Below are 23,309 nucleotides of genomic sequence, written 5' to 3'. Positions count from 1 at the left end.
GAGGGATGACTCACCAATAAGATACCCCCGGGAGGGGCCCCGAACACTCTGGGTATAGCTGGGCCTAGGATGAAAGGGAACTACGAAACGCAAGGTGTGAGGAGGGATATATTATTCTAAGACATAGACAAAATAAACCTCTCCCAATGAGTAAGATCAAACATGACTAGGAAATCCCACAGAACCCCCACAACCGCAGCCCATTTTACTGTCAACATTCTACATCATCGTATTCTTAACGGGATGCAATAGCATAGGTGGTAAGCAGATCGACCGATTGTCTCTCTTCCACTACCAGTGGTCAGTATTGATTTCCGCAAAAAAAGCAACTCAATATTACCTCCTCTGCATCACCATCCCCCAACCAGGATCGATAGAGCCTGCCAGAATATTCCGAATCGAACATGTAGGTCATATTTTTCAGAATATCGTGATGCATATCCCAAGTCCAGATACAGTCACTCCCAGCACCGATAGCCCCAGGCTCACCAGAATTTGCACGGCGATTCAACTCCTCAGGGTTCCAATCTTGTGCATGGTGAATGGGTTGGGGGATCTGAACCGACTTCAAACCATAGTACAGAGCCCAGGAGGTTGGAGACATCTCTGAACCTAGACCCAGGCCCTTTTCAGTCAGATCAGCGTGCATAAGGCGGAGCACACGTGCTGAAAGGCGAGACATGGCAACGGGGGAGGCCCGACGTGGGGTGTCTGATCCTTCGGTGAACTCGTAGATCACATCACGCATCGGCCAACCTGTGTTCGTTGGATTGAACTGTGGAAGCCAAGTAATCACATCTGCTTCCTCTCCAACACCCCAGCTCGACGTGTCCATTTCCGCTGTTGGCATGGGTGGCGGGAAAGGTGCGTCATTTGAGACATTTAGACCCTCCACTGGCACTGGACCCCAGACAGTTGGACGATCCACCATAAGTTGATCTACCATCTCGTTGAACTCGTCCCAGGTACCATGGACGGCGGGGATGTAAAAGTACGAGTTACGCTCCCAGAGGTGTTTCCGGGGTTGTTGTTTCGCGAATTCCGTTGCTTGCTCCAGCAGATGATATAGATGCCCAGTATACCTGGCATCCATCTCAAATTGCCAGATAAAATCGTATTGTTGATGAAGCTGAGAGAATATCTGCACTGGCTGGAAGTATTGGTACATTGCCCTATTCAATGGTGAGCATGACCTTGCATTTGATAACAGGAGAACCCCTACTGGTGAACGTCAATGGTCGGATACCAGTCCTCCAAGAGCTTTGTATTGAAAAATACTGCAAGTTCTCGAAGCTCTTCCGGGAGACTCTCCTCTTTGAAACTACCCATAGCAACATTGTCCATCTGATCGGGTAATACCTCGTCCTTCGCGTCGATTAGAATAATCACCTCGTGCTCTGCACCCGAAAGAAGAGATAGTTCCATGATCATAGCGCGGATGTTGTGGATATCATTGGTTGTGTACTTCATATCAATCGTTGAACGTAGAATAACAGTGTTCTAGGATGAAATTGAGGTAGATGAGTCTTCCGATGACCATGTTTCTTGCGTCTGTGTTCCACTTGTTGGCTTTGCTGCTTGTGTAGTGTGGATTTCTTCGGCTCAGGATTCAACTTGTTATATCTTTCGTGGTTTCGTTCCAGGCAGGCTCGTTGCAAGTCAGCCCAGTTGACACCTTCCCAATTCCTCGATGTTCGGGATCCGATATCCTCCCGTGCTTTCACTTCATAGCCATATGCGCCATAGCGGGAGGATGGATCGACACAAAGACCCCTATCAACGTTCCACGCCTCATACGAACCGAAGATGGGAGTAGGGAATTCTGCGTATGATTAGTCTAGTTGGAGCTCTGAATGCTTCGTAATGATCTTGCTCAAGGCACAAACCTGACTGGTTCCAACGGTATCCTTTCATCGCCGTGCCTTCGTTCTTAGGATCCAAAAGCGCCCCATCGCGACCAACACACGATTGGTAGGACCCTCTCCACTTTCTCTTCCACGTAGCACTGTTGTACTCGGGGTATGGATTATATGGGACAGGTTGTGCTGTGGAAGAATGCCCATCTTTCCAGAGCCGCAGTGGGAGAATGTATTCATTGATCTGTGGGCGAAGCAGGATCATTACAAACACAAAAGATGCAATGACGACCATGCTGAGCTTCTGGAGCGCTAGGACATTACCTTTGAACAACATCGCGTGTCGCTTCACGAAAGGACTGACGAGAGTGTTTATGTATGTAATTTCCAAATTTAGGTTGCGCGTGTGCACGTGGATGCACATAACGCCATTGACAACGTGGGGAAGGTGCACGCCAATGTTAAAGATCATCTATTGACGGCCTAGGATCACAGAATACGTGTTACGATATGAGTTTCCAATATCCTACCTGGCAATATGTTGCCCAGTTGAACTACATGGGGTCTCAAGATGGCAGAGGACAAAAGTTATACATATAACTGGGGTATTACCCCATAAATAGCATTAAAACTTCACAAATTTTTGAGGTGCCTATACAGGGGACATATCCAAACCGCAACGCCCGGCAAAAGCACTATCTAACATGCACAAATGATCCGAGCTTTAGTTCTTCTCGCCCTTCTCGCCCTTCTCAAACTTGCGTCTCTTGGAGCGGAGCTTGGCGGACTCATCGGCAGTCTTCTTGTTAGAGTACATCATCTTCTCAAGCAGCTTGCGCTTCTTCCGGCTCATCATCATCTTCTGTCTCTCGAGCTCCTCGTCCTCGCTGCGCTTCTTGGCGGCAACCTTCTTGGACTTGGAGTTCTTCTTCTTGGCAGCTTCATCAGCGGCGGCGTTAGCGGTGAAAGGCAGACCGGCGGCTTCGGCCTCGAGCTCCCTCTGGTGCTGGGTGCGGGCAGCCTCGTCGTCATCTTCGGACTCGGACGCGGCTTCTTCGTCAAAGCCACCGAAGTCTTCGTCTTCCTCCTCGGACTCCTCCTCGCTCTCGTCGTCGTCGGTGCCGGCGACATCCATGCCTCCGTCGACGGACTCCTCATCAGACTCCTCGGCAGTAGCAGGCTTGGCGTCAACTGCGGGCTCATCCTCCATCTCCTCGTCACTATCAGAGGCCTCGGCGGCAATCTCGGCTTCATCCTCATCCTCCTGATCGGCGAGAGTGGCGCGAGGGTCGTAAGCGCCACGACTGGCCTTGACCCAAGGGCTCAAGTGGGGTGGGAGAGTGGCACCGGGTGCGTAGAGATCAGCTCGGAGGAGCTTGCCCTCGTTAATGCAGTCCCAGACCCACTGGGGCTGGACGTAGGTACGGCCAGGAATGCGGGATCCAGGCTGGACCTTCTGAACGGCGTTCTCATCGGCAGCGGGAATGGCGGGAAGAGACTCCTGGGGAAGTTGGGGACGATCGACAATTTGGTGAGTGATGCGGGGGTCGGTCTCGTCGTGAGTGAAAGCTCCATCGCCCAGAACAGAGGCCCATCCAACGCGCTTGCAGCCGAATGAGCGCAGAATGAACTCGAGGGGAGCCTTGGGGGCTTCACGGGAAATGTAGAACACGAAGGGGCCGAAGAGTGCACCGGCCTCGTTGCCGCTCATCGCGGGCTGGGGGAGGGTGTCGGCTTCGGGGGCAGCGGGCTCGAAGTGGTCGATGGCATCGGTTGCCTCGTCAGTAGTGTCAACCATCTCCTCGTCCGTGCTCTGTTCCAAACCGGCCTTCTTAATCACCTTATCAACCTTGGCTTGAAGTTCCTTGGAAACTTCCTTGTTGGAGTTGCCTTTGCTCTGAGCCTTGCTAGCCTCAAGAGCCTTGGGCACCTCACCCACTGTGCGGCCCTCAAGAGTGAAGGCTGCCAACTCGGCACCGTTCTCATCACTGCGAGTATCGAACTTAGGAGGGTATCTCAATCCAATCGAAGAGTACAGGCGGAAGTTGACGAAGCCCAGAAGGGTGGTGTAAAACTCGACAAAAGTAGCCATGATACGGTAATCGACATCACCATTGACACGCTGGACGAAACGGTATGGCACGAGCCACATAATGTCTTGGCCCTGAATCGTAGCCTGGTAATAGATACCCTTAATTGAAAGGAAGGATCTGCGCAGAGAGTTGGTCATGATCAGGTAGTGCTGGAACTCATGGCAAAGGCGCTGGCAGAGCGCAACGGTCTTAGAAGGAACATGGTCGGTGGAGGGAAGGGTAGCGAAGAGGAAGAGAAGAGACAGAGCGTCGTCGAGATCACGGAGGGCATCGATAAAGGTCGGGTAGCGCTCTTTAATGACATGGTCCAAGGTGAGTCTTGGGGCGTTGTTCTTTTCTAAACGGGAGGCATCGCTGACTTCTCCACGGCCGAGAGAGCGGGCGATCTTCTTTGCAAGCGACTTCTGATCACGGAACTTGTTGAGCAGGGGCTCGTGTAGCAGATACTGGATGTCCTTGGTGTAGTAGAAGGTGGTGTTGGGCGTAGACGTCTTAGAGGCCTTCTTCTTACTACGGGGCTCGCGAGGGTAGATACCTGATATCGGATACCATGTTAGTCTTGCGATTCAGATGGAATACTCATAGAAGAGGTAATTACCCTTGAAGATGCATAGTCGGCGGAAATCTGGCAGAGAGATCTGAAGTTTGCGCACGGCCTGAGTTCTGGTAATGTAGTTCTTGGCTGCGCCAGAGGTACCTGAAAGGAGTGTCAGTAAATTCAATTGAAATTCCCGGTTCATTTCAACATACCCTTCTTCTTAACTTTACCCATGATGAAAAATGGTTGTCAAAATATCCAAACGGCTGCTGATAAGAAGAAGAAAATTTCTCGATAACTTTTTTTTCTTACCGCAACAGAAGTGGTCCGTGCCCGAAGGCGGAGAGAGAGCCCTGGGTCCATAGGGACCAGCTGGAATCAAACCAACTAAACCCTCACCCCGTCATGGCTGTAGACCGACGGAAGATTGCTGTCTTCGGCGCGGCTTTTGTGCTGCGTCTACTTCTTACATGTCTTTTTCCTTCATTACCTGATTTGTTAACGGGGAGAGTCGAAGTTTCCACTCCTGTCAATAGCTTCAAACGCCGTACGTGTCTCCGACTATTGACTCCGCATTCTATAAACTAATTATATGTAGTGCAAGAAGGTCTATTCTTGTACACAAGAAATGTGTCGCCTTATGATGGAGGCGTCTTCCACCAGGTTCGTGGATCTAGATCCCTCCGATTCCATTTCTTGAATTGACAATTCGATCCGATGATCTAGGCGCCGCTCCTGTTACCTCTGTTCGACCTACTCCCGGATGCGAAGAGCTCGCCTTTGCCAACCGCAATTTTCTACTTCATTATCGACCTCTTGAACGCGCATGCATTGGTGACCATCTCTGCGTCGGGCCAATCGGTTAAATCGAGACTACACTCAGCGGTCCGAAAACATGTCCGATGGGATGGAGTGTCCGTTGCAGCATGGTATGCATCCTCTGGCCCGCCCAATCTTATATATTTGCATACTTACCATGGAATAGGTTCTTGTTTAATCCTTTCACAATTGCGACATGTTTGGCGCGATCAACCAGTGTATTTACAACATCAGGAATCCTTTTCGCCGTTTCCAATGCAGTCGGTGGAAATAGCATCAATGCAATGCTAGCCCTGGGATTCGCTTCGTATCTGTCTCTATACCCAACGTTGCTCTTTATCCCGTTGGTCCTACTATGCTATGACCGGCGCTTGGAGGGACCAAGCCCACCCAATGTTGGGTCTTTCATTGTCCAACATGCTGCCCTACTACTGGCCAGTGTGGCAGGCCTGCTTGGTCTCTCTTGTTTGATCACCGGCAACTTCTGGGAGTTTATCTCGGCAACATATGGTTTCCATCTGTTGGTTCCAGACTTGACCCCTAACGTGGGGCTGTGGTGGTACTTTTTCATTGAGATGTTCGACTCATTCCGAGAGTTCTTCCTCGGCGTTTTCTGGCTTCACTTGGCCAGCTATGTCGGGGGTCTCATAGCTCGCTTCCGCAGCCAACCTCTGTTCGTCATTACCTCGCTCCTGGGTGTCTTCGCCATCTTCAAGCCATACCCTAGCATCTCAGATGCGTCGCTGTTCTTTGCGTTGCTGCCATTATATCGCCACCTTTTCCCACGTGAGTATTTCCAAATTTTGAGTATATCTCGGAATAAATTGACTAACCTGACACAGTGATGCGATATACCTTCTTTGCGGGTTCGGCAATCTTGTATTCCAGCCTCCTCGGCCCGGCTTTCTACCACCTTTGGATCTACGCAGGATCCGGAAATGCCAATTTCTTCTACGCCATTACTCTGGTTTGGAGTTTGGGTCTCTCTATCCTGTTAGCCGACACCGTCTTCGCCGCTCTCAGAGACGAGTGGGAGCAAGAACGCCCAGATCGGGTGGGCGAAGAGGTGCGACAGGTGTAATGTATATTAACTTTTACACATCACTATTTTCATATCAACCATTAGCATTCAACCCCTTAACAAAGAGATATCCAGCTGTCATAATTCCAACACCTTCGACAAGATCAAATAGTCCACATCTTTAATAGTCCCATTGCGCAACATGCGCGGTCGGGGAGAGTACTCATCAACCTCATACCCGAGTCTCTCATAGAACCGCCGAGCAATCTCATTCGACTTGAAAACCGTCAACATAGACTTCTCCAAGCCGACAGCACGACCGATTCCCTCCATCTGACCCATAAGCAACCTCCCGACACCCCGTCCCCGAGCCGCCGGCGACAAGTGAATCTCGTAGCAGTAAACAACCTCCTTTCCGTCTTCGTAGGTTACCATAAAGGATAAAAAGCCAAGCACATTCGGAGAACCGGTACCAGATGATGGAATAGACTCGTCGCTTTCCTTCGGAGATGGAGACGAAGCATTGTTGTCATCAACATCGTTATTCTCTCCGGGAAATTGCCCGCTAGAATCACTAGAATTCGGCGTATCCCGCAGAATCAAATACTTCATGTCAGGTAACTTCATCTCTTTCCGCTTCTTGGTGCGCGACCAGCCTGCAGGCGACGCGCTGTAAGCTTCGCTTGAGGTTTCCTCGATTAGATCCAGACATGCTTCCAGATCAGCGGCAGAGATGGTTGCCGCGGAATAGATTTCCACGCGTGGTGTGGGGCTCATATCCTGCTGTTGCTGACCTTGGGATGGAGTTGGTTGATCAGTCGCATCATTTTTGGCTGGATCTCCCACTTGTGTTGGTGGAGTCACGTATTGAGCGATGAAGTCGTCAATGGATAATGCGTTGGTCTGTTCGACCAGGGGAACTAATTGATTATTAGCACGCGTCATTAATTGAATATGATCGAATCATGTAAATCAATAAAACCAGCTTTGGGGCTGAACTAGCTTGTGAGAGTGGAATTTACTCACTTTTGTTGGAGACGCGTCGGGTTGTGGTTCGCGGTCTCTTGGCTTTTAATTTTGTGACTCGGCCTTCTTTCACGGACGGCATGGCTAATTGAACAATATTTGAGAGGATGTATTATAAGGCGAAAATTGATTAAGGGTAGCTTGAATGTAAGGATTTTGGGTTCATAGAAGAATGTTGTGGGTGAAGGGTCGGCGACCCCGGACTTTGACCGCGGGAAGTATACGCCCGATGGCAGTGCTTGCACTTCTCCAATATGAAAACTTCACTGTTCTTCTTCTTTTTCATCCTTCTCGATTTGTAACTTTTACTTCCATCTGAATCTAAGAGTGGCCCTCTTTCTTGGCCTTCCTTTCACGGAAATACGCATTTCTCTTATGGTCTGACAAATATATATCCTAGAACCTTAGGAGGTTGGTTACCCAAGTATACTTCTCATCTTGAGCTTCAAGTTGATAATTTAACCCAAAATTTCTTCTCGATACACGTGAGGCTAGACCTTTAAAGAAAATCAAGCAACGATTTACCTATATAGGTAACAGGTTTCCTTTGGCCTTCTTAATAATCCTTCCGTCACCACTTGGGTGGATCTTCCGCCCAAAACAGGCATACGTCAAATACGTCAGGGCCCTTGATATAAACTCCCCCAACCCCGCCATAAATTATTTTGTCGTACGTTGTACACTGTTTTTTTTTTCTGGTATAGTGATCTTAGTAAAATGTCTCCCTCCACTATGAAGCAATGGGTTGTTGAAGATAAGGAGCACGACTTCGACGGTCTTGTTTACAAGGACGCAGCTGTTCCGAAAGTCGGCGAAAATGAAGTCTTGGTGAAGCTCCAAGCTACGTCGCTGAACTATCGCGACCTGACTATTCCCAAGGTATCGCTCTGCAAGAGAAAAGCAGATATTTTCAATCTTGATTGAATTGTCTGCGCAGGATTATTTCTTTGCCATAACCGATTTCTAACCTCTCTCCCACAGGACCTCTATCCATTTGCTCTCAGTCTTCCGGTAGTGCCAGGATCTGACGGTGCCGGTGAAGTTATCGAAGTTGGATCGAAGGTTGTTGAATTCAAAAAGGGCGACCATGTTGCTACTCTCTTCAATCAGGGCCACCAATACGGCGAGATTGACACATTCGCAGCGGGTACTGGCCTGGGTGGTGTAATCGACGGTACCCTGCGCGAATATGGCGTATTCAATGAACAGGGTCTTGTGAAGGCGCCAAAAAACCTCGATGCCCGCGAAGTTAGCACCTTGCCGTGCGCAGCGCTCACCAGCTGGAATGCACTATATGGTCTGAAGCCTCTGAAGCCCGGCCAGATCGTTCTAGTGCAAGGAACTGGTGGTGTCAGTATTTTTGGCTTGCAGGTTAGTACTGAACGCATATACACTCCATAGGAATGGACTCGGTTAACGCAGCTTTATAGTTCGCCAAAGCTGCTGGCGCGACAGTTATTGCGACAACCTCTTCTGCAGAGAAGGCTGAGAAGCTCAAGAAGCTCGGTGCCGATCACGTCATCAATTACAAGACTGAGCCCAACTGGGGCGAGGCTGCTCGCAAGCTGACTCCTGATGGAGCTGGTGTAGACCACGTCATTGAGGTGGGTGGTAGCGGAACGCTCCAGCAGAGTTTCAAGTGCGTGAAGTTCGAGGGTATTATCAGTGTTATTGGATTCCTTGGAGGCGTGGACCCGAAGACACAGCCGACTGTCCTGGAGACATTGAGTCACATCTGCACTGTGCGTGGTGTTTATGTTGGTAGCAAAGCTCTCATGAGGGATATGATCCGTGCCATCGAGGCCAATGATATCCACCCTGTGGTGGACGAGAAGGTGTTTAGCCTTGACCAGACACGGGAAGCCTATGATTACATGGTAAGTTGATTTTCATCAGCGAAGAGGGATTGCATGCTAACAGATTGGAATTCAGTGGGCCCAGAAGCACTTCGGAAAGTTGACTATCAAGATCAACTAAGAAATGGGATGGAAAGAGGTTAGAAAGCAGCGTGAATGTAATATGTGTGCTGCTGGCGTATTTTGGGGCTATGTACCTTCCAAGTTTGGAAATTGCAAGTTAAAAGGAAGTGCAACCTAATGCTAGCGGGTTCCCAACAGCAGGTGGCCTAGTGGTAACAGGTTGCACCTGTGTACTACGAGGGAAGTGCCGAAGATCTTCCACTACCTGGACTGTTCCGGTTCGACTCCCGTCGTTCTCGCGTTTACCCCCTCTTTTTTGTCTCTTCATCCTTTGAAGCTGTAAATCTTTCCTTTCAAATAAACAATGATTTAAGGTTTGATAGTGGGGCCTGCCATATTCAAAACCGTCCCAGGGTCTATGTTAAGCTTTTTTTTTGAAGTGTCTAGATAGTTTTTAATTAAGAATGTAGATAATTCGATATCACAACTCGTAGTTCATGATATGTTGATGTTGGTTGAGGTGAAGGCCATTCTGGTTGGTAGACAGGGAAACTGCCCAGGTGCCCAGGTAGCTTCCCCGCCACCTCCCCTGCAGGAGCTAAAACAAACCACCTGCGAGCTTCTTTCTCTCTGTTACACTCAACCTTGGAAGCATACACATTTTCTATAGTCTCATCTGAAATATTTCATAAATAAACTTTTTTGGGTCACTTATTTTCCGCTGCTGGGCCAGACACCTGACCCAACACCCTACCTTTCTTCAATGCAGGTCAACAATAGAGATACCTCAACCCTCCCGATTCAGGGCCCCAGGCAAAGCGCTCGACAGCCACAAGTATCATTTGTTAGCCCAGCTCAAATGGCCATGTTTGCACGGGTAACATCCTATCCCCCGCTGGGACAAATCACTTGTCTCCAGCCGGGGCAGAAGGCATTACGGCCTGAAGAAGATGCGGTGAGTCTCTCAATATCATCATCTCTGATGTTGCCAACAATAATTTTCCTACACTTATTGAAGCTAGGATGCCAAGACATACTAACATTATCGAAGCTGCGTTTCACGGTTACCATCGAGTCCAGCAGCTCATTCCCCGCACAATCATGGGAAGCGCAGATCTGGCATAACATCACTAGCCCCGAATGGGGATCTCTGCCATTAAAGATATTTGACACAGATCATGCAGCCCTTTTGACCGGACGTGATAGCGAGTACAACTACCATCGCTATGTATTCTCGGAAGAGATATCCCTGCCAGCCGCAGGAGGTCATGCACAGTTCACTGTCCGGTTCCGAACTGGACCAGGTACGGAATGGCAGTGGGCTAACCAAAGACATCCTGTCAGCGACGGTGAAATTGTATACAACGCACGCCACTCTGATCTCAACAAGGCTGTGTCCACTGATGTCGCTGCACCCGCTCCCAAAGAGCAACTGGCGAAGTATATTGATGATCTTCATGATGACTTGCAAATTGAGTCACGGCTTAGTGAAGCTCCTGGATCGGTCCTTTGGGCACTTTTGGGTGATATAGATGCAGCTCAAAATGGATCTTCAAGCATCAAACGACTTGCGCTTGGCACCCCTTCGTCGGTGGTGAGGTATTTCTCACTAGTACGTGTTTCGAGCCCATGGCTGGGTCCTAGACACGGCAAAGAAAACTTCCGAATTACCGAAGACGCAATACTTTGCTCTTTTCTGCGCGAGGATGGCGTGAATCTTGTTCTACTGGCTGTTTCCGGAGTCAACAATGTTTTGACTGTGTTCCAGTCAGGCGGGAACGGTGAAGTTGTGATCTCCGCAAAGAGTGACGATTTAGAAGCTTCAAAGTTCCATGTGCTTATCAGCGCCGCGGAAAATTTCGAAGTTGCCATGTCTGCAGTAGTCTATGAGGCACGGAAGGTGGTCAGGCCATTTGCTGATGCGGCTCATCTGGATTTGGAAGATTCGGTCCCATTGTCTCCCCCTGGTGATGATATGGTTCTTGTCGAGAAAGACCCAAGTGCACAGTGGCTTTCCGAGTGGTTTGACGGTCTCACATATTGTACTTGGAATGGACTGGGACAGGAGCTCAGCGAAGAGAAGATCTTGCATGCCTTGGACTCATTGAAGGCGAATGGGATCAACGTCGTCAATCTTATTATCGATGATGGCTGGCAGAAAAATGACAATGAAGGGGAGTCTCAGTTTAAGCAAGGCTGGAAGCAGTTCGAGGCACATTCCAAAGGATTTCCTAAAGGATTGAAGCATACCGTGGAAGGTATTCGCCAAGCACATCCCAATATTGAACATGTTGCGGTCTGGCACGCCTTGCTGGGCTATTGGGGAGGTATTTCACCAGATGGAGATCTGGCTCAAAGATTCAAAACAAAGCAAGTGAAGATCAAAGATCCCGCCGCTAATGGGCCCATGGCGGAGAACCTTTCAGATGGAACAATTCTTGCCATTGATCCCGATGATATTAAACGATTCTACGACGAGTTCTATAGCTACCTTACGTCTGTTGGGATCGACTCGGTCAAGACCGATGCACAATTCTTCCTCGATCTCCTCGAGGATCCAGCGGACCGCCGAAGATTCATGGCTTCTTATCAAGATGCATGGTCTATCGCGTCACTCCATCACTTCAGCACTCGGTCAATCTCATGCGGGTCAATGACCCCTCAAATTATCTTCCATTCACAAATGCCCACCAACAAACCGACACTTCCATTGCGAAACTCCGACGACTTCTTTCCCGATGTTGTTGCCTCTCACCCGTGGCATGTATTCTGCAATGCTCACAATGCACTATTTACCCGATATCTGAACGTATTGCCAGACTGGGATATGTTCCAGACAAGTCACACATACGCATCATTTCACGCCGCAGCACGATGTGTATCTGGAGGACCAATCTATATCACCGATGAGCCGGGAAAACATGACCTAACCCTGCTCGATCAGATGACTGCACCTACCGTAAAAGGAATCACGGTGATCTTGCGTCCTAGTGTCATCGGACGCACGATAGACATATACCACGACTACAACGAAGGACATGTTCTGCGCGTTGGAAGCTACACCGGCTGGGCCAAGACCGGAAGCGGAATTTTGGGCCTTTTCAACATTCAATCTGCTGAGGCGTCAAGCATAGTCTCGCTGATGGATTTTCCAGGAATTCATGACGGTTCCGAAGGCCAGTATATTGTGCGCGCACACAGCAGCGGTAAGATCTCGCACCGCATGCCGCCCACCAGGGACTCCTTGGTATCACTTGTTCTGGAGCCAAAGGGCTGGGAGATTCTCACTTCTTATCCCACTCGGTCGTTCAAGCTGACGGGAAGCCATGGCAACAATGGTAGTCCGACACATGTGGCTGTGCTGGGCCTTTTAGGAAAGATGACTGGCGCAGCCGCTGTAGTGACTTCGGATATATCTGTTGTTGAGAACGGCCGTTTGCGAGTCGATATCAGCTTGAAAGCTTTGGGAACCCTGGGGATCTATTTCTCAGATCTTCAAGACAGGAGCATTGCACGGAATTTCATGGTCATGATTCTGGGCCAGCCAATTCCACAAAACACAGTGTGGAAGCAGGGCGGAGAGAATGCTAATGTGCTTGCAATTGATGTATTGGCGGCATGGAAATCTATGAAGTTGGACAGTGGATGGAGCAACGAGGCCTTTGTACAGGTTTTTGTGGGTTGAGGTAACACCTCAGAGTCAGTCGTGTTTGGACATTACTATGTTGTTCTTATTGATAGAGATAGTATTATTCCAACAGAGCATCCTTTTTGCAATGGACCCCAGCCAATATATACTTCTTTGGCCCTAATCCCTTGATGAAGTCCCGATTGGGAAATCGATCAACCATGTCAGAGATAAGGGCCGCATCATCAATGTTCCGGACTTATCGAAAGAATCTCGGACATCTGGAGCTAGCCCTGGAGGTATTGATCGTGTCCAGATTTAAGTCCATTGCGACCCATTTTATTAAAATTCGCATTCTTAAACCGGTCCAATGCGGCCACAGTCGGCATCGCTCGGCCAAGCGCCATACCGCAGCCTTCTTACCCCCCGTCGGATCCCGTGCGGAGCGCGCAGTTTTGCCGCAACAACAGCAATTCCGCTGCGCGGTGACAGCACTCGGCCTGTATTGCCCGCTTCGCAGTCTGGGACATGCTTCCAGCAGCAGAGATGGATTACACAAAAGTATATTCAGCGTATGAAAGACGGGGAGAAGGAGTGGGCTGGGTTTGCGAAAGAAATCAAGGCCGGGGACAGGAAGAACTTCGCGCAACACTTGGAGGAGCGAGGTTTGATTCATGATGTTGTCGGGTATGTTACACCTGGATATAACGAATTGATGGCATTTGCCGCCGGAAATAGTTTGAATGGCTCGCTAATCGTTTCCTTTGGATTACAGCGAACGGGACTTGTTGCATAAGGTCTTCACGGAAAAGCGGGCTGGAATATACGTTGGAATCGACCCGACTGCCCCCTCAATGCACGTCGGACACATGCTTCCTTTCATGGTTCTTGCCTGGGGATACGTATGGGGTTTACCTGTGACATTCCTGGTAAGTTGCCTGTAATTTGACGGCCGATTGAATGCCCCAACTAATACCCTATAGCTTGGCGGTGCTACTTCTAGAGTCGGCGATCCCAGCGGGCGTCTCAAGGGCCGAGACGCTGTCCATTCCTCAATCCGAAAAGCAAATATGGCTAGCATGCATATGCAGTTGAAGAAGTTGGGCTCTAGCATTGAGCAGTACGGCAAGAGACACGGACATGAGAGACACCCGATGTGGAAGCGGGCATTGGAAAACAATAACACTTGGTGGAACTCGATGCCTTTCCTTGAAGTTCTCCGAGACCTTGGCGCTTTCATGCGACTTGGTCCCATGCTCGGCAGAGATACGTGAGTTTAAGCGGGTCTAACGGGGTTGTTGTCGCGGGTTTACTGATATTTTCTTTTACCAGTGTCAAGACACGATTGAACCAAGGCGATGGCATGTCATTTGCCGAGTTTTCCTACCCTATTCTCCAGGCCTGGGATTGGTGGACACTGTTCCAGAAGGGCACGCAAATCCAAGTTGGAGGTGCTGATCAATACGGAAACATCCTGTTTGGCATGGAGGCTGTCAAGTCTATCAGCCGAAACACTGCCAACGAACAAGTCCGCGACCCATTAGAGTCAGAACTAGATCGGCCGATCGGTTTCACTACGCCGCTACTGACAACCGCGTCCGGCGAGAAGCTTGGCAAATCTGCTGGAAACGCTGTTTGGCTCGACAAGGACCTGACTTCTACATTCGAACTTTACCAGTACTTTGTGCGCACGCCTGACGATGTTGTCGAGCAGTACCTCAAGCTGTTTACTTTTATCCCCTTGCCTGAAATCGCCACCATCATGGAGGAGCAGAACAAGGATCCATCTAAGCGCGTTGCGCAGCACAAACTCGCCCTTGAGTTTGTCGAACTTATACATGGCAAGACCGAAGCTGATGCGGTGGCTCTCCAACACCGCCAGCTTTTCCGTCCCCGATCCTCAACCGCAGAGCCCACCCCTCTTCCCAAGTCATCCACCCCTCAAACTGGTCACCCGCAATCTCCCACCGCTGGCTTCCAGACTCCTCAATCTGGGAACCCGTATGCCCCTCAAACAAACTGGGCCAACATGGGCGATATCAAGGTCACCCTTCCTGAATCCCTAGTCTTTAACCAGCCCTTCAACAAGATTCTGTGGTCGGCCGGCCTTGTTTCATCCAAGAGCGAGGGCCACCGAGTCATCATCAACAACGGTGCCAAAGTTGGAAGCCGTCCTGGTGACAGTGGTCCCATGTCGGACCAATTGTCTTTCACGCCTATCCGGCCGTGGGAGGCAGACAAGACTAAGGAGTTTGTCTTGAATGGTAATCTCCTGATGCTGAAGTTGGGCAAATGGAAGCTCAAGGCTGTTCACATTGTGCCCGATGAAGAATACCGCGCGCAAGGGCTCACGGCTCCTGGATGGGAGACTGAGGAGATTGAGCCCGCCGAGTCCACTAAGTCCACCGAGCCGACCAAGTCGGACTAAGGTGCATCTCCACTAGATCTGTAATTCTACAATATCCAATCTGTAAAATAGTATAAATATTATATCCTCACCCCTTAAGACGAATAAACCCCAAGTAATAAGTACTTCGTAGTGAGGAAAGACAATGTCACGGGTGCCGATCAGTTGATAGGTCGAGTCTCGGAGAAAGTGCTTTACGCGTCGACGCGATCCGCGCCTTATCTCCACCCTGTCCCCGATTCCCTCACAACTCCCCTAATTACCATGTTGAGTTGAGAGTGTTTTATCATTCAGTCTCAATTGCTTATATTCTATATAAGAAAAAAATGGCCAAACCATCGGCCTCATCTCCGTCTGCCGCGTCATCGCCTGCGCTCAAGCGCGCAACTCCCAACACCCAGAACATGCGAACCCAGAAGTCGATTCTTGGTTTCTTCCAAAAGTCTTCACCAGCGACTCCCTCGAGTAATCGGACGCGAGAACCCGCATCGTCCCCCGCGCAGAGAGCCTCAGAAAAGCGTAGTGAGAGCGCTGTCAAGCCCACACCGAAGGAACAGAAGCGAAGCTTCTCAAGTTTTGCGCAGGATTTGAGTCCTGTACCCAGCAGCGATCTCCCAGTACCAGAGGATGAAGAGGATAATGGCAGTGTTTTAAAGGTATACTAATCTGGTGTCACCTGTTTGTTTGTTCGTTCACTCTGACTGAACTCTTTTCTCCTTAGACCACCAAAGAGGCACAACAGGACTCCACCATGTCGCCTTCGCGTCGGGTACGTGTAATACATTGTTGCTCAATTGATCTATTCCGCTGACCTTTTTGACCAGGAAAAAAAGAAGGTCAGCTACAAGGAGTCTGACTCCGAGGGCGAGGACGACGACGAGGTCATCTTCCGTCCTAACCGCAAGGACCGTGTCTCCGGCCGTGCAACCAAGAGAAGACGAACTGAGCCAGAAAGCGAGGATGAATTCAATGAGGCAGGAGATGGAGGATACTCGGACGATGGTACGGTATTCTATTGCTGGTTGGGTTTGCTGGCACACAACTAACCCGGATGTAGAAATGGACGATTTCGTCGTTGCAGATGACTCCGATGAAGAGATAGCCACATCTTCCATCAAGCGGAAACGACCATCCACACAATCGGCACGCAAGCCTACCTCCAAACCTTCCTCCGTACCTGCTCCTCCCCCGCCCGACGATGACATCGACCTTGATCTTCCAGAGGGAGAAGGTTCAGCTGGAACCGCGAAGAAATGGGCGTTTGATCCGGAGAACACAGAACCTAGGAAAGAAAGAGCTGCTGTGGCGTCTTCCAAGACAGCATCCAGCGCGAGAAAAGAAAAGGCCCATGTCAAGGAGCCTGAGCAGCGCTACTCATGGCTTGCTAATCTCAAGGACATCGATGGCAACCCTAAAGGCCACCCTGACTACGATCCCCGAACTGTCTACATCCCTCCGCTCGCATGGTCCAGATTCTCGCCTTTCGAGAAGCAGTACTGGGAGATCAAGCAGAAATTCTGGGATACTGTCGTTTTCTTCAAGAAGGGCAAGTTCTATGAGCTCTACGAGAACGATGCCACTATTGGTCACCAACTTTTCGATCTCAAGCTCACGGACAGAGTGAACATGCGCATGGTCGGTGTTCCCGAGATGAGTTTAGATCACTGGGCGAACCAATTCGTGGCCAAGGGCTTCAAGATTGCCCGTGTGGACCAATCTGAATCCGCGCTGGGTAAGGAAATGCGTGAGAGAGAGGGCAAGAAGCCTACCAAAGATGACAAGATCATCAAGCGAGAGCTTGCATGTGTCCTTACTGCGGGTACACTGGTCGAGGGTTCCATGCTTCAGGATGATATGTCTACATATTGTGTTGCGATAAAGGAAGCGATTGTGGACGAGCATCCCGCATTCGGTATTGCATTTGTCGACACTGCTACGGGTCAATTCTTCTTGTCTGAGTTTGTAGATGATGTTGACATGACCAAATTCGAGACTTTTGTCGCGCAGACACGTCCTCGGGAGTTGCTGCTGGAGAAATCTTGCGTTTCACAAAAGGCCATGCGCATTCTGAAAAATAACACCGGACCCACAACTCTCTGGAATTTCATGAAGCCCGGTAAGGAGTTCTGGGAATCTGACATCACAATTCGAGAGCTTGAGGCCAGCGAGTACTTCGTCTCGGCGGACGATGATAATCTCACAGCCTGGCCCGAGACCCTGCGTCAAGCTCGCGAGAAGGAGATACTGATGTGTGCATTCGGTGCTTTGGTTCAATATCTGCGAATGCTGAAGATTGAGCGGGACTTGATCACCATTGGCAACTTCACGTGGTACGATCCTATCAAGAAGGCCACGAGTCTTGTACTGGATGGCCAAACCCTGATCAACATGGAGATCTTCGCCAATTCCTTCGATGGCGGGTCTGAGGGTACTCTCTTCCAGTTGCTCAACCGATGCATCACGCCCTTCGGCAAGCGCATGTTCAAGCAGTGGGTATGCCACCCATTGATTGATTCGAAGAAAATCAACGCAAGATTGGATGCGGTTGATTCACTCAACGCAGATTCCACTGCCCGGGACCAGTTTTCCTCCCAGTTGACAAAGATGCCGGATCTCGAGCGACTGATCTCTCGTATCCACGCTGGCAACTGCAAGGCCCAAGACTTTGTACGTGTTCTGGAAGGATTCGAACAGATCGATTATATCATGGGTCTTCTCAAGGAAAGCGACACCGGCTCAGGCGATAGCATTATTGGTCAATTGACAACCGCGATGCCCGATCTTGCCTCTCTGCTGGGATACTGGAAGACCGCATTCGATCGTCCAAAGGCAAAGGAGAATGGAATTCTTGTTCCTGAGTCCGGTGTCGAAGAAGACTTCGATAACTCCCAAGAGATCATTGAGCAACTCCACCGGGACCTTGACACCGTGCTGAAGAAAGCTCGCCGGGATTTGGGATCGTCTGCTATCTGCTACCGGGATAACGGCAAGGAAATCTACCAACTCGAAGTTCCAATCAAGGTGAAGAACATTCCCAAGGACTGGAACCAGATGTCTGCGACCAAGCAGGTCAAGCGATACTACTTCCCCGAGCTCCGAAGCCTCATTCGCAAGTTGCAAGAGGCCCAAGAAACCCACAGTCAAATTGTTAAGGAGGTTGCTGGACGTTTCCATGCCCGGTTCGATGAGCATTACAGCACATGGCTGGCTGCTGTTAGAATTGTATCGCAGCTCGACTGCCTGATCAGTTTGGCTAAGGCTTCTGGAGCCATCGGTCATCCGAGTTGCCGACCGGTGTTTGTGGAGGATGAGCGAAGTGTCCTGGAGTTTGAAGAGCTCCGACACCCTTGTCTTCTTTCGTCTGTCGAGGACTTTATTCCCAATGATATCCAGCTCGGTGGCAAACATGCTAGCATTGACTTGCTGACCGGTGCTAATGCTGCCGGAAAGTCTACTGTTCTCCGAATGGTGCGTTCACCCGCTCTCCCCCTTGATTTTAATCATGTTACTAACAAGTATAGACCTGCGTTGCTGTCATCATGGCCCAAATCGGTTGCTACCTTCCCTGCCAGTCAGCGCGACTGACCCCAGTCGACCGAATCATGTCACGACTCGGTGCAAACGACAACATCTTCGCCGCCCAGTCAACATTCTTCGTCGAGCTGTCCGAAACAAAGAAGATTCTTTCCGAGGCTACTCCACGCTCACTCGTCATTCTTGACGAACTCGGCCGTGGAACTAGCTCTTACGACGGTGTCGCCGTGGCTCAAGCCGTACTTCATCACATCGCTACCCATATCGGAGCCCTGGGCTTCTTTGCCACCCACTACCACTCGCTTGCCGCCGAGTTTGAGAACCACCCCGAGATCGCACCCAAGCGTATGGCCATCCATGTTGACGATGTCGAGCGCCGTGTCGCATTCCTGTACAAGCTTGAGAAGGGTGTCGCAGAAGGTAGTTTCGGTATGCACTGCGCATCCATGTGCGGGATTCCAAGCAAGGTCATTGAATGTGCGGAGAATGCTGCCAAACAGTGGGAGCACACTAGCAGGCTTAAGGAGAGCCTGGAGCGTCGCAAGGGCGGTGGCTATGTCGGTCTTGGCTGGTGGAGTGATGTTGCCTGGGCGTTGCGTGACACCGTCAAAGAGGAAGACTCGAATGCAGGTGATGTCTCGGATCGTGGCTTGGATGTCTTGATGAAGGCAATTGAGGCGCTTTAGTGATTGAGATACTTGTTCGGTGGTGCTTCGTTCTTTTCTTTTTCACTCCATCTTCATAATGTGGGTCTATGATCTTTTATCTTTCATTTCAGCTGGCCGTTCGTGTCAAATTTCGTTCTGCTTTTTTTCTATATCTTGATTCAGAGGGCGTCCTTGGATCTGTTCGGTTATCTAGTCTCCTATCCCTACGTGTATGAATATGTATTCATTTCCATAGCAAAGCATGTTTTTCATTTCAAATCATCCTGTAATTTATCGTCGACGAATCTAACTGTCAAACTAGGTCACCAATGCCATTGCTCCTCCTGTTTCTTTTTCTCAATTTTCTTTTCTTTTCTTTCTGGTCGTTCGGACCTGCCAGCCGAACAAAACACATAACACAACAGAACCATTGCCACAAACACCTATTCGCACATTGCAATAATTTGATCATAGTCCATACCTACATGTAGATTCCCACTTCCCCTTGTAGCAAGTAAGATAACTCCAACCAATCAACATCAGACATGAGCTTCGTCGGGCTCCTTGGATTCCTGGTTCTCCTCGTGAATGAAGTCAGCCCTTTCATCATGCTTTTCTTTTGCGGTCCTCGCAGTAGCATGCCCATTTGTCTTCGATGCATCCCCTTCTAGAGTAAGACCATCCATAGCTCCCCCAACGACATCTTTATCCGGAGACCCAGCCACTCCATTGGTTTTATAAACCTTCTTGCGATTCCCATTCTGGGATTTAGTCTTGACAGACATCTTGACAGGAGTAGATTTGGCTTGTGCTCGCGGAGCTCGACCATCAGTCTTTGGTGCCTCCGTATCCCCTCCCAAAGTAAGACCATCCATAGCTCCCCTAACAAGGTCTTTATCCGGTGACTCGGCGAGTCCGTCGGTCTTGTCAAGTTTCTTGTATTTCCCAGTCTGGGATTTGGCTTTGAGCGAAGCGGACTTGGCATATGTTCGAGCAGGTCGGCGTTCGACTTCTTCCTCCATGTCACTATCGTTGTCTGAAGTATCGTCCAGTTTACCGAGGTCTCCGAGTCGCTTGCGCTTGACTCTGCCATGGCTTGTGCGGGAAGAAGTGGCATTCATCTCTTCGCTGGATGATTCGTCGGGACTTTCTTCTGTGGAGTCATCCTGGTACGCGTATTGGTTTCTGCCACGCTTCACACCCCGGTTGCGCTCATCTTTCTGGTAGCGTGCGCGGGAGGATGAGAGGTTGATGCCTGCATACAAAGGACTGTCCTTTCCTTTTCTCACTCCATGACTTGTAGAGTGCTTGTTGTGCTTGTTGTGTTTCGTGGTCTTTTGTTTGGTGTTCCGGCGTTGGGTCTTGCTTGCAGGATTGAAGTTCACCAGTGAAGACTCGTCGTCTTCGATCTGGCTGTCCTCGATGTCCTCACTTTCGCTGTCCAGAGACACGGGCTTGCCTTTTCCCTTGCGTTTGGCGTAGTCTTTGCGCTTATCGTTCTGGTGATGGCCCTTTGACCGAGTTTCGTCAATCTCTGACTCGGAGGGCTCGGATGTGCTTCCTTCATCAGGAAATGTCTGTTGAGTCAAAGCCGGCATGAACCTTGGATCAGCAGCAAATAGCCTCCATACGCTTCGCTTGGCCCTTCTGAGTCCGTCTTCAACACGTTTGGGTTTTAAATTTGCAAGACGTGCCAGTTTATTGTTGTCAATTTGCTGAAGGATGTTTAGTAGGTACAAGCTAACATTCAGAGTATGTAGGTAGCAACCTGTGTGGGAGTGCAAAAGTGTGCAAGAACTAGGAGCTTGATATCACACCCGGCCAGACCCATCCATTGAGGAGTGTTGACTCTAGGATGGTAAAACATAATTTGTTCGTGAGAGCCTTATTTCTTGTTGACTGGATGAACAAGAATCAAAACCGGAAGCACAGAATAAGGGAGTGTGTTGAAGGAACATGGAGGACAAAGGGAAACCAAGGGTAATTTATACCAGGGGATCACACATAGATAATTTCTACCCACATTCACATTTGCCGGTGACTATATCATGTTATGCAATAGGTTTTATTGTTGGGCAAACATCTGTGGCCATTCTCGTAGGAGAGGGCAAACTAGATACATTTGATAAACACCCCACCCCTTCTGTCATGTACCTCCGGTCAAATCAATTTCTCAGATATTTCAGACCCCATGGAAAGTCCAGTAAGAAGTCCCTAGTCAAGAACCTCGGGAGAGACTGTATCGACAACCCGACCACTTAGTCGATAGGCTCCGGCTTGATTTTGATATCGGTATCGGCCTTGACCTTCACCAGACTATCGGTGCTCTCACCAGATTCAACCACAATCTCAACCTTCACAGTATCCTTGGTATCCTCTTCAGATTCAGGCTCGGTCTTGGTGTCATGTTCGGGCTCGGGCTGTGGGTCAACAACTTTGTCACGACGCTTCTTTGCGCGGCTGTTGCCTGGAGACTTGCCCTTGGCACTCGAGTTGGTCTGGTCGTCGTCTAGGTTGTCTAGTTCATCCTCGAACATCTTTTCCAGCTTGCGCTTGATAGTTGGAAGCCGGCCGGCTGCTGATTTTCTCTTCGTATTGCTCAGCTTTCCGAGCTTTTCGGTGTCAAGCTAAATTGTAGGCACGGTCAGTTTGAGTCATGGTTCGAAGGATGGTACAGAGACTGTGCGTACCTTTCCACTCATACACAGGAAACTGGCCATAATGAGCTTTATTTCACCGGCTGTGAGATCACCCAAGAACTCAGACTTCTTCTTGGGAGAAGGGGTGGTCGACATCTTTTCAGTTGGCAACATCAGTGACGGCGTGTTTGTCAATGAATGGGTTCGTTCTTTTTGATGAAATGGGGTTTATTGTGATGTGCAAAGGCACTGAATATGGGTTGTGGTAAACTGTTGATGTTGGGGAACACGATCTGTTGGGTGGTGAAGAGGGAACAACCTTGGAACGTTACGTGCAGTTTACTTGTGGAAATAAGAAACATGTGTTGTGGTATTGGACTCGAAGACTACCATCTAAACTATGTCCCTTGATATAGTCTATATTAGAATTACTATTACCATTCCAATTATGGATCTTCAAATTCTGTATTTTTCATTGCAAATGAAGCCGTACCCTATGATTGAGCTTGACACAACATGTAGGATCCTTAAAATATCGACCCTAGGTCAAAGCTGCAAAGTTGACCAATGCTTTTGGTCTAACCGCTGACGGATCTCATTCCATCCTAATTCTCAGCATCCTGGGCGTGTGCAGCTTCCACAGCCTCATCAGAATCCTTGTTATCACCCTCATCTTCTCCAGTTTCTCCAGCCTCTCGGGCTTCTCCGGCTTCCTCGACTTCCTTGATAGCCGCCGCAGCGGTTATCTGCTCCTCCCATTTCTCGAGGCGTCGTCGGGCCTTGGTGAAGACTGTTCTAGCAGAGGAAGTCGAAACGTTGCAAAGCTCCCCAAGCTTCTTCCAGTCAACCTGCTAAGAAGACTCATGTTGAGCTCAAATACTGTGGAGATTAAAGAAAGCACTCTTTCACTTACCTTGCTCTTTTCCATGCATAAGTATCCCATCACAAGGTGCTGTGTCTGGCTTGGAGTGAGCCCCCCCGACTTCACCGAGTCAGAGGTCTTCTCTTGTTTCTTGGAATGAGACATGGTTGTTGTTTGTGATTTTAGAAGCGAGTCTTGTAGATATTAATCTCAGAAAGGCAGATGATTGTTAATGGAGAAAGACTTCGAGGAGGGGGACCTGAGAAGTCAGTGTATAGATAGCGTTCTACTTGGATGCGCGTGGACAATTCTTGTTCCAA

General features: G+C 49.5%; 11 protein-coding genes across 11 annotated transcripts; 5 read left to right on the top strand and 6 right to left on the bottom strand.

The window, feature by feature from the left end:
* Nucleotides 1–219: 219 nt before the first annotated feature.
* N7455_000500 (DUF3405 domain-containing protein) lies at nucleotides 220–2,193 on the bottom strand (the record flags this gene model as incomplete). The annotated part of the gene is made up of 5 exons (XM_065603814.1): nucleotides 220–291; nucleotides 341–1,172; nucleotides 1,223–1,500; nucleotides 1,563–1,822; nucleotides 1,887–2,193. 5 exons carry the CDS (start codon nucleotides 2,191–2,193, stop codon nucleotides 220–222), a joined length of 1,749 nt encoding a protein of 582 aa, XP_065462305.1.
* Nucleotides 2,194–2,580: 387 nt separating this feature from the next.
* On the bottom strand, nucleotides 2,581–4,721 carry nop7 (mRNA-binding ribosome synthesis protein NOP7; the record flags this gene model as incomplete). Its single annotated transcript, XM_040952259.2, has 3 exons — nucleotides 2,581–4,484; nucleotides 4,548–4,646; nucleotides 4,700–4,721. The coding sequence occupies 3 exons, from the start codon at nucleotides 4,719–4,721 to the stop codon at nucleotides 2,581–2,583; spliced, it is 2,025 nt and encodes a 674-aa protein (XP_040817291.1).
* Nucleotides 4,722–4,892: 171 nt separating this feature from the next.
* Nucleotides 4,893–6,387, top strand: N7455_000498 (GPI-anchored transamidase subunit GAB1; the record flags this gene model as incomplete). Its single annotated transcript, XM_040952332.2, has 5 exons — nucleotides 4,893–5,034; nucleotides 5,086–5,150; nucleotides 5,214–5,416; nucleotides 5,473–6,092; nucleotides 6,149–6,387. 5 exons carry the CDS (start codon nucleotides 4,893–4,895, stop codon nucleotides 6,385–6,387), a joined length of 1,269 nt encoding a protein of 422 aa, XP_040817492.2.
* A 78-nt stretch (nucleotides 6,388–6,465) lies between these two features.
* On the bottom strand, nucleotides 6,466–7,435 carry N7455_000497 (N-terminal L-serine N(alpha)-acetyltransferase NAT4; the record flags this gene model as incomplete). Its single annotated transcript, XM_040952271.2, has 2 exons — nucleotides 6,466–7,247; nucleotides 7,354–7,435. 2 exons carry the CDS (start codon nucleotides 7,433–7,435, stop codon nucleotides 6,466–6,468), a joined length of 864 nt encoding a protein of 287 aa, XP_040817461.2.
* Nucleotides 7,436–8,070: 635 nt separating this feature from the next.
* On the top strand, nucleotides 8,071–9,330 carry N7455_000496 (zinc-dependent alcohol dehydrogenase family protein; the record flags this gene model as incomplete). The annotated part of the gene is made up of 4 exons (XM_040952077.2): nucleotides 8,071–8,232; nucleotides 8,335–8,724; nucleotides 8,784–9,230; nucleotides 9,286–9,330. 4 exons carry the CDS (start codon nucleotides 8,071–8,073, stop codon nucleotides 9,328–9,330), a joined length of 1,044 nt encoding a protein of 347 aa, XP_040817476.2.
* A 705-nt stretch (nucleotides 9,331–10,035) lies between these two features.
* N7455_000495 (putative raffinose synthase protein Sip1) lies at nucleotides 10,036–12,957 on the top strand (the record flags this gene model as incomplete). Its single annotated transcript, XM_040952136.2, has 2 exons — nucleotides 10,036–10,227; nucleotides 10,324–12,957. The coding sequence occupies 2 exons, from the start codon at nucleotides 10,036–10,038 to the stop codon at nucleotides 12,955–12,957; spliced, it is 2,826 nt and encodes a 941-aa protein (XP_040817463.2).
* Nucleotides 12,958–13,270: 313 nt separating this feature from the next.
* Nucleotides 13,271–15,328, top strand: N7455_000494 (tyrosine--tRNA ligase MSY1; the record flags this gene model as incomplete). Its single annotated transcript, XM_040952479.2, has 4 exons — nucleotides 13,271–13,587; nucleotides 13,676–13,829; nucleotides 13,884–14,170; nucleotides 14,233–15,328. The coding sequence occupies 4 exons, from the start codon at nucleotides 13,271–13,273 to the stop codon at nucleotides 15,326–15,328; spliced, it is 1,854 nt and encodes a 617-aa protein (XP_040817509.2).
* A 305-nt stretch (nucleotides 15,329–15,633) lies between these two features.
* Nucleotides 15,634–19,527, top strand: N7455_000493 (mismatch repair ATPase MSH6; the record flags this gene model as incomplete). Its single annotated transcript, XM_040952179.2, has 5 exons — nucleotides 15,634–15,963; nucleotides 16,029–16,076; nucleotides 16,132–16,309; nucleotides 16,365–18,775; nucleotides 18,829–19,527. The coding sequence occupies 5 exons, from the start codon at nucleotides 15,634–15,636 to the stop codon at nucleotides 19,525–19,527; spliced, it is 3,666 nt and encodes a 1,221-aa protein (XP_040817473.2).
* Nucleotides 19,528–20,027: 500 nt separating this feature from the next.
* On the bottom strand, nucleotides 20,028–21,086 carry N7455_000492 (uncharacterized protein; the record flags this gene model as incomplete). The annotated part of the gene is made up of 1 exon (XM_040952075.2): nucleotides 20,028–21,086. The coding sequence occupies one exon, from the start codon at nucleotides 21,084–21,086 to the stop codon at nucleotides 20,028–20,030; it is 1,059 nt and encodes a 352-aa protein (XP_040817270.2).
* A 660-nt stretch (nucleotides 21,087–21,746) lies between these two features.
* N7455_000491 (uncharacterized protein) lies at nucleotides 21,747–22,301 on the bottom strand (the record flags this gene model as incomplete). The annotated part of the gene is made up of 2 exons (XM_040952266.2): nucleotides 21,747–22,115; nucleotides 22,179–22,301. The coding sequence occupies 2 exons, from the start codon at nucleotides 22,299–22,301 to the stop codon at nucleotides 21,747–21,749; spliced, it is 492 nt and encodes a 163-aa protein (XP_040817162.2).
* Nucleotides 22,302–22,732: 431 nt separating this feature from the next.
* On the bottom strand, nucleotides 22,733–23,154 carry N7455_000490 (uncharacterized protein; the record flags this gene model as incomplete). The annotated part of the gene is made up of 2 exons (XM_040952139.2): nucleotides 22,733–22,978; nucleotides 23,041–23,154. 2 exons carry the CDS (start codon nucleotides 23,152–23,154, stop codon nucleotides 22,733–22,735), a joined length of 360 nt encoding a protein of 119 aa, XP_040817218.2.
* Nucleotides 23,155–23,309: the final 155 nt, after the last annotated feature.

This window comes from Penicillium solitum (assembly GCF_028829755.1).
Source record: "Penicillium solitum strain IBT 25940 chromosome Unknown utg000001l_segment0_segment0, whole genome shotgun sequence".
Classification (NCBI taxonomy): Eukaryota; Fungi; Ascomycota; class Eurotiomycetes; order Eurotiales; family Aspergillaceae; genus Penicillium; species Penicillium solitum.
Note: the sequence above shows the minus strand (reverse complement) of the source record. Positions and strands in the feature narration are given on the sequence as shown.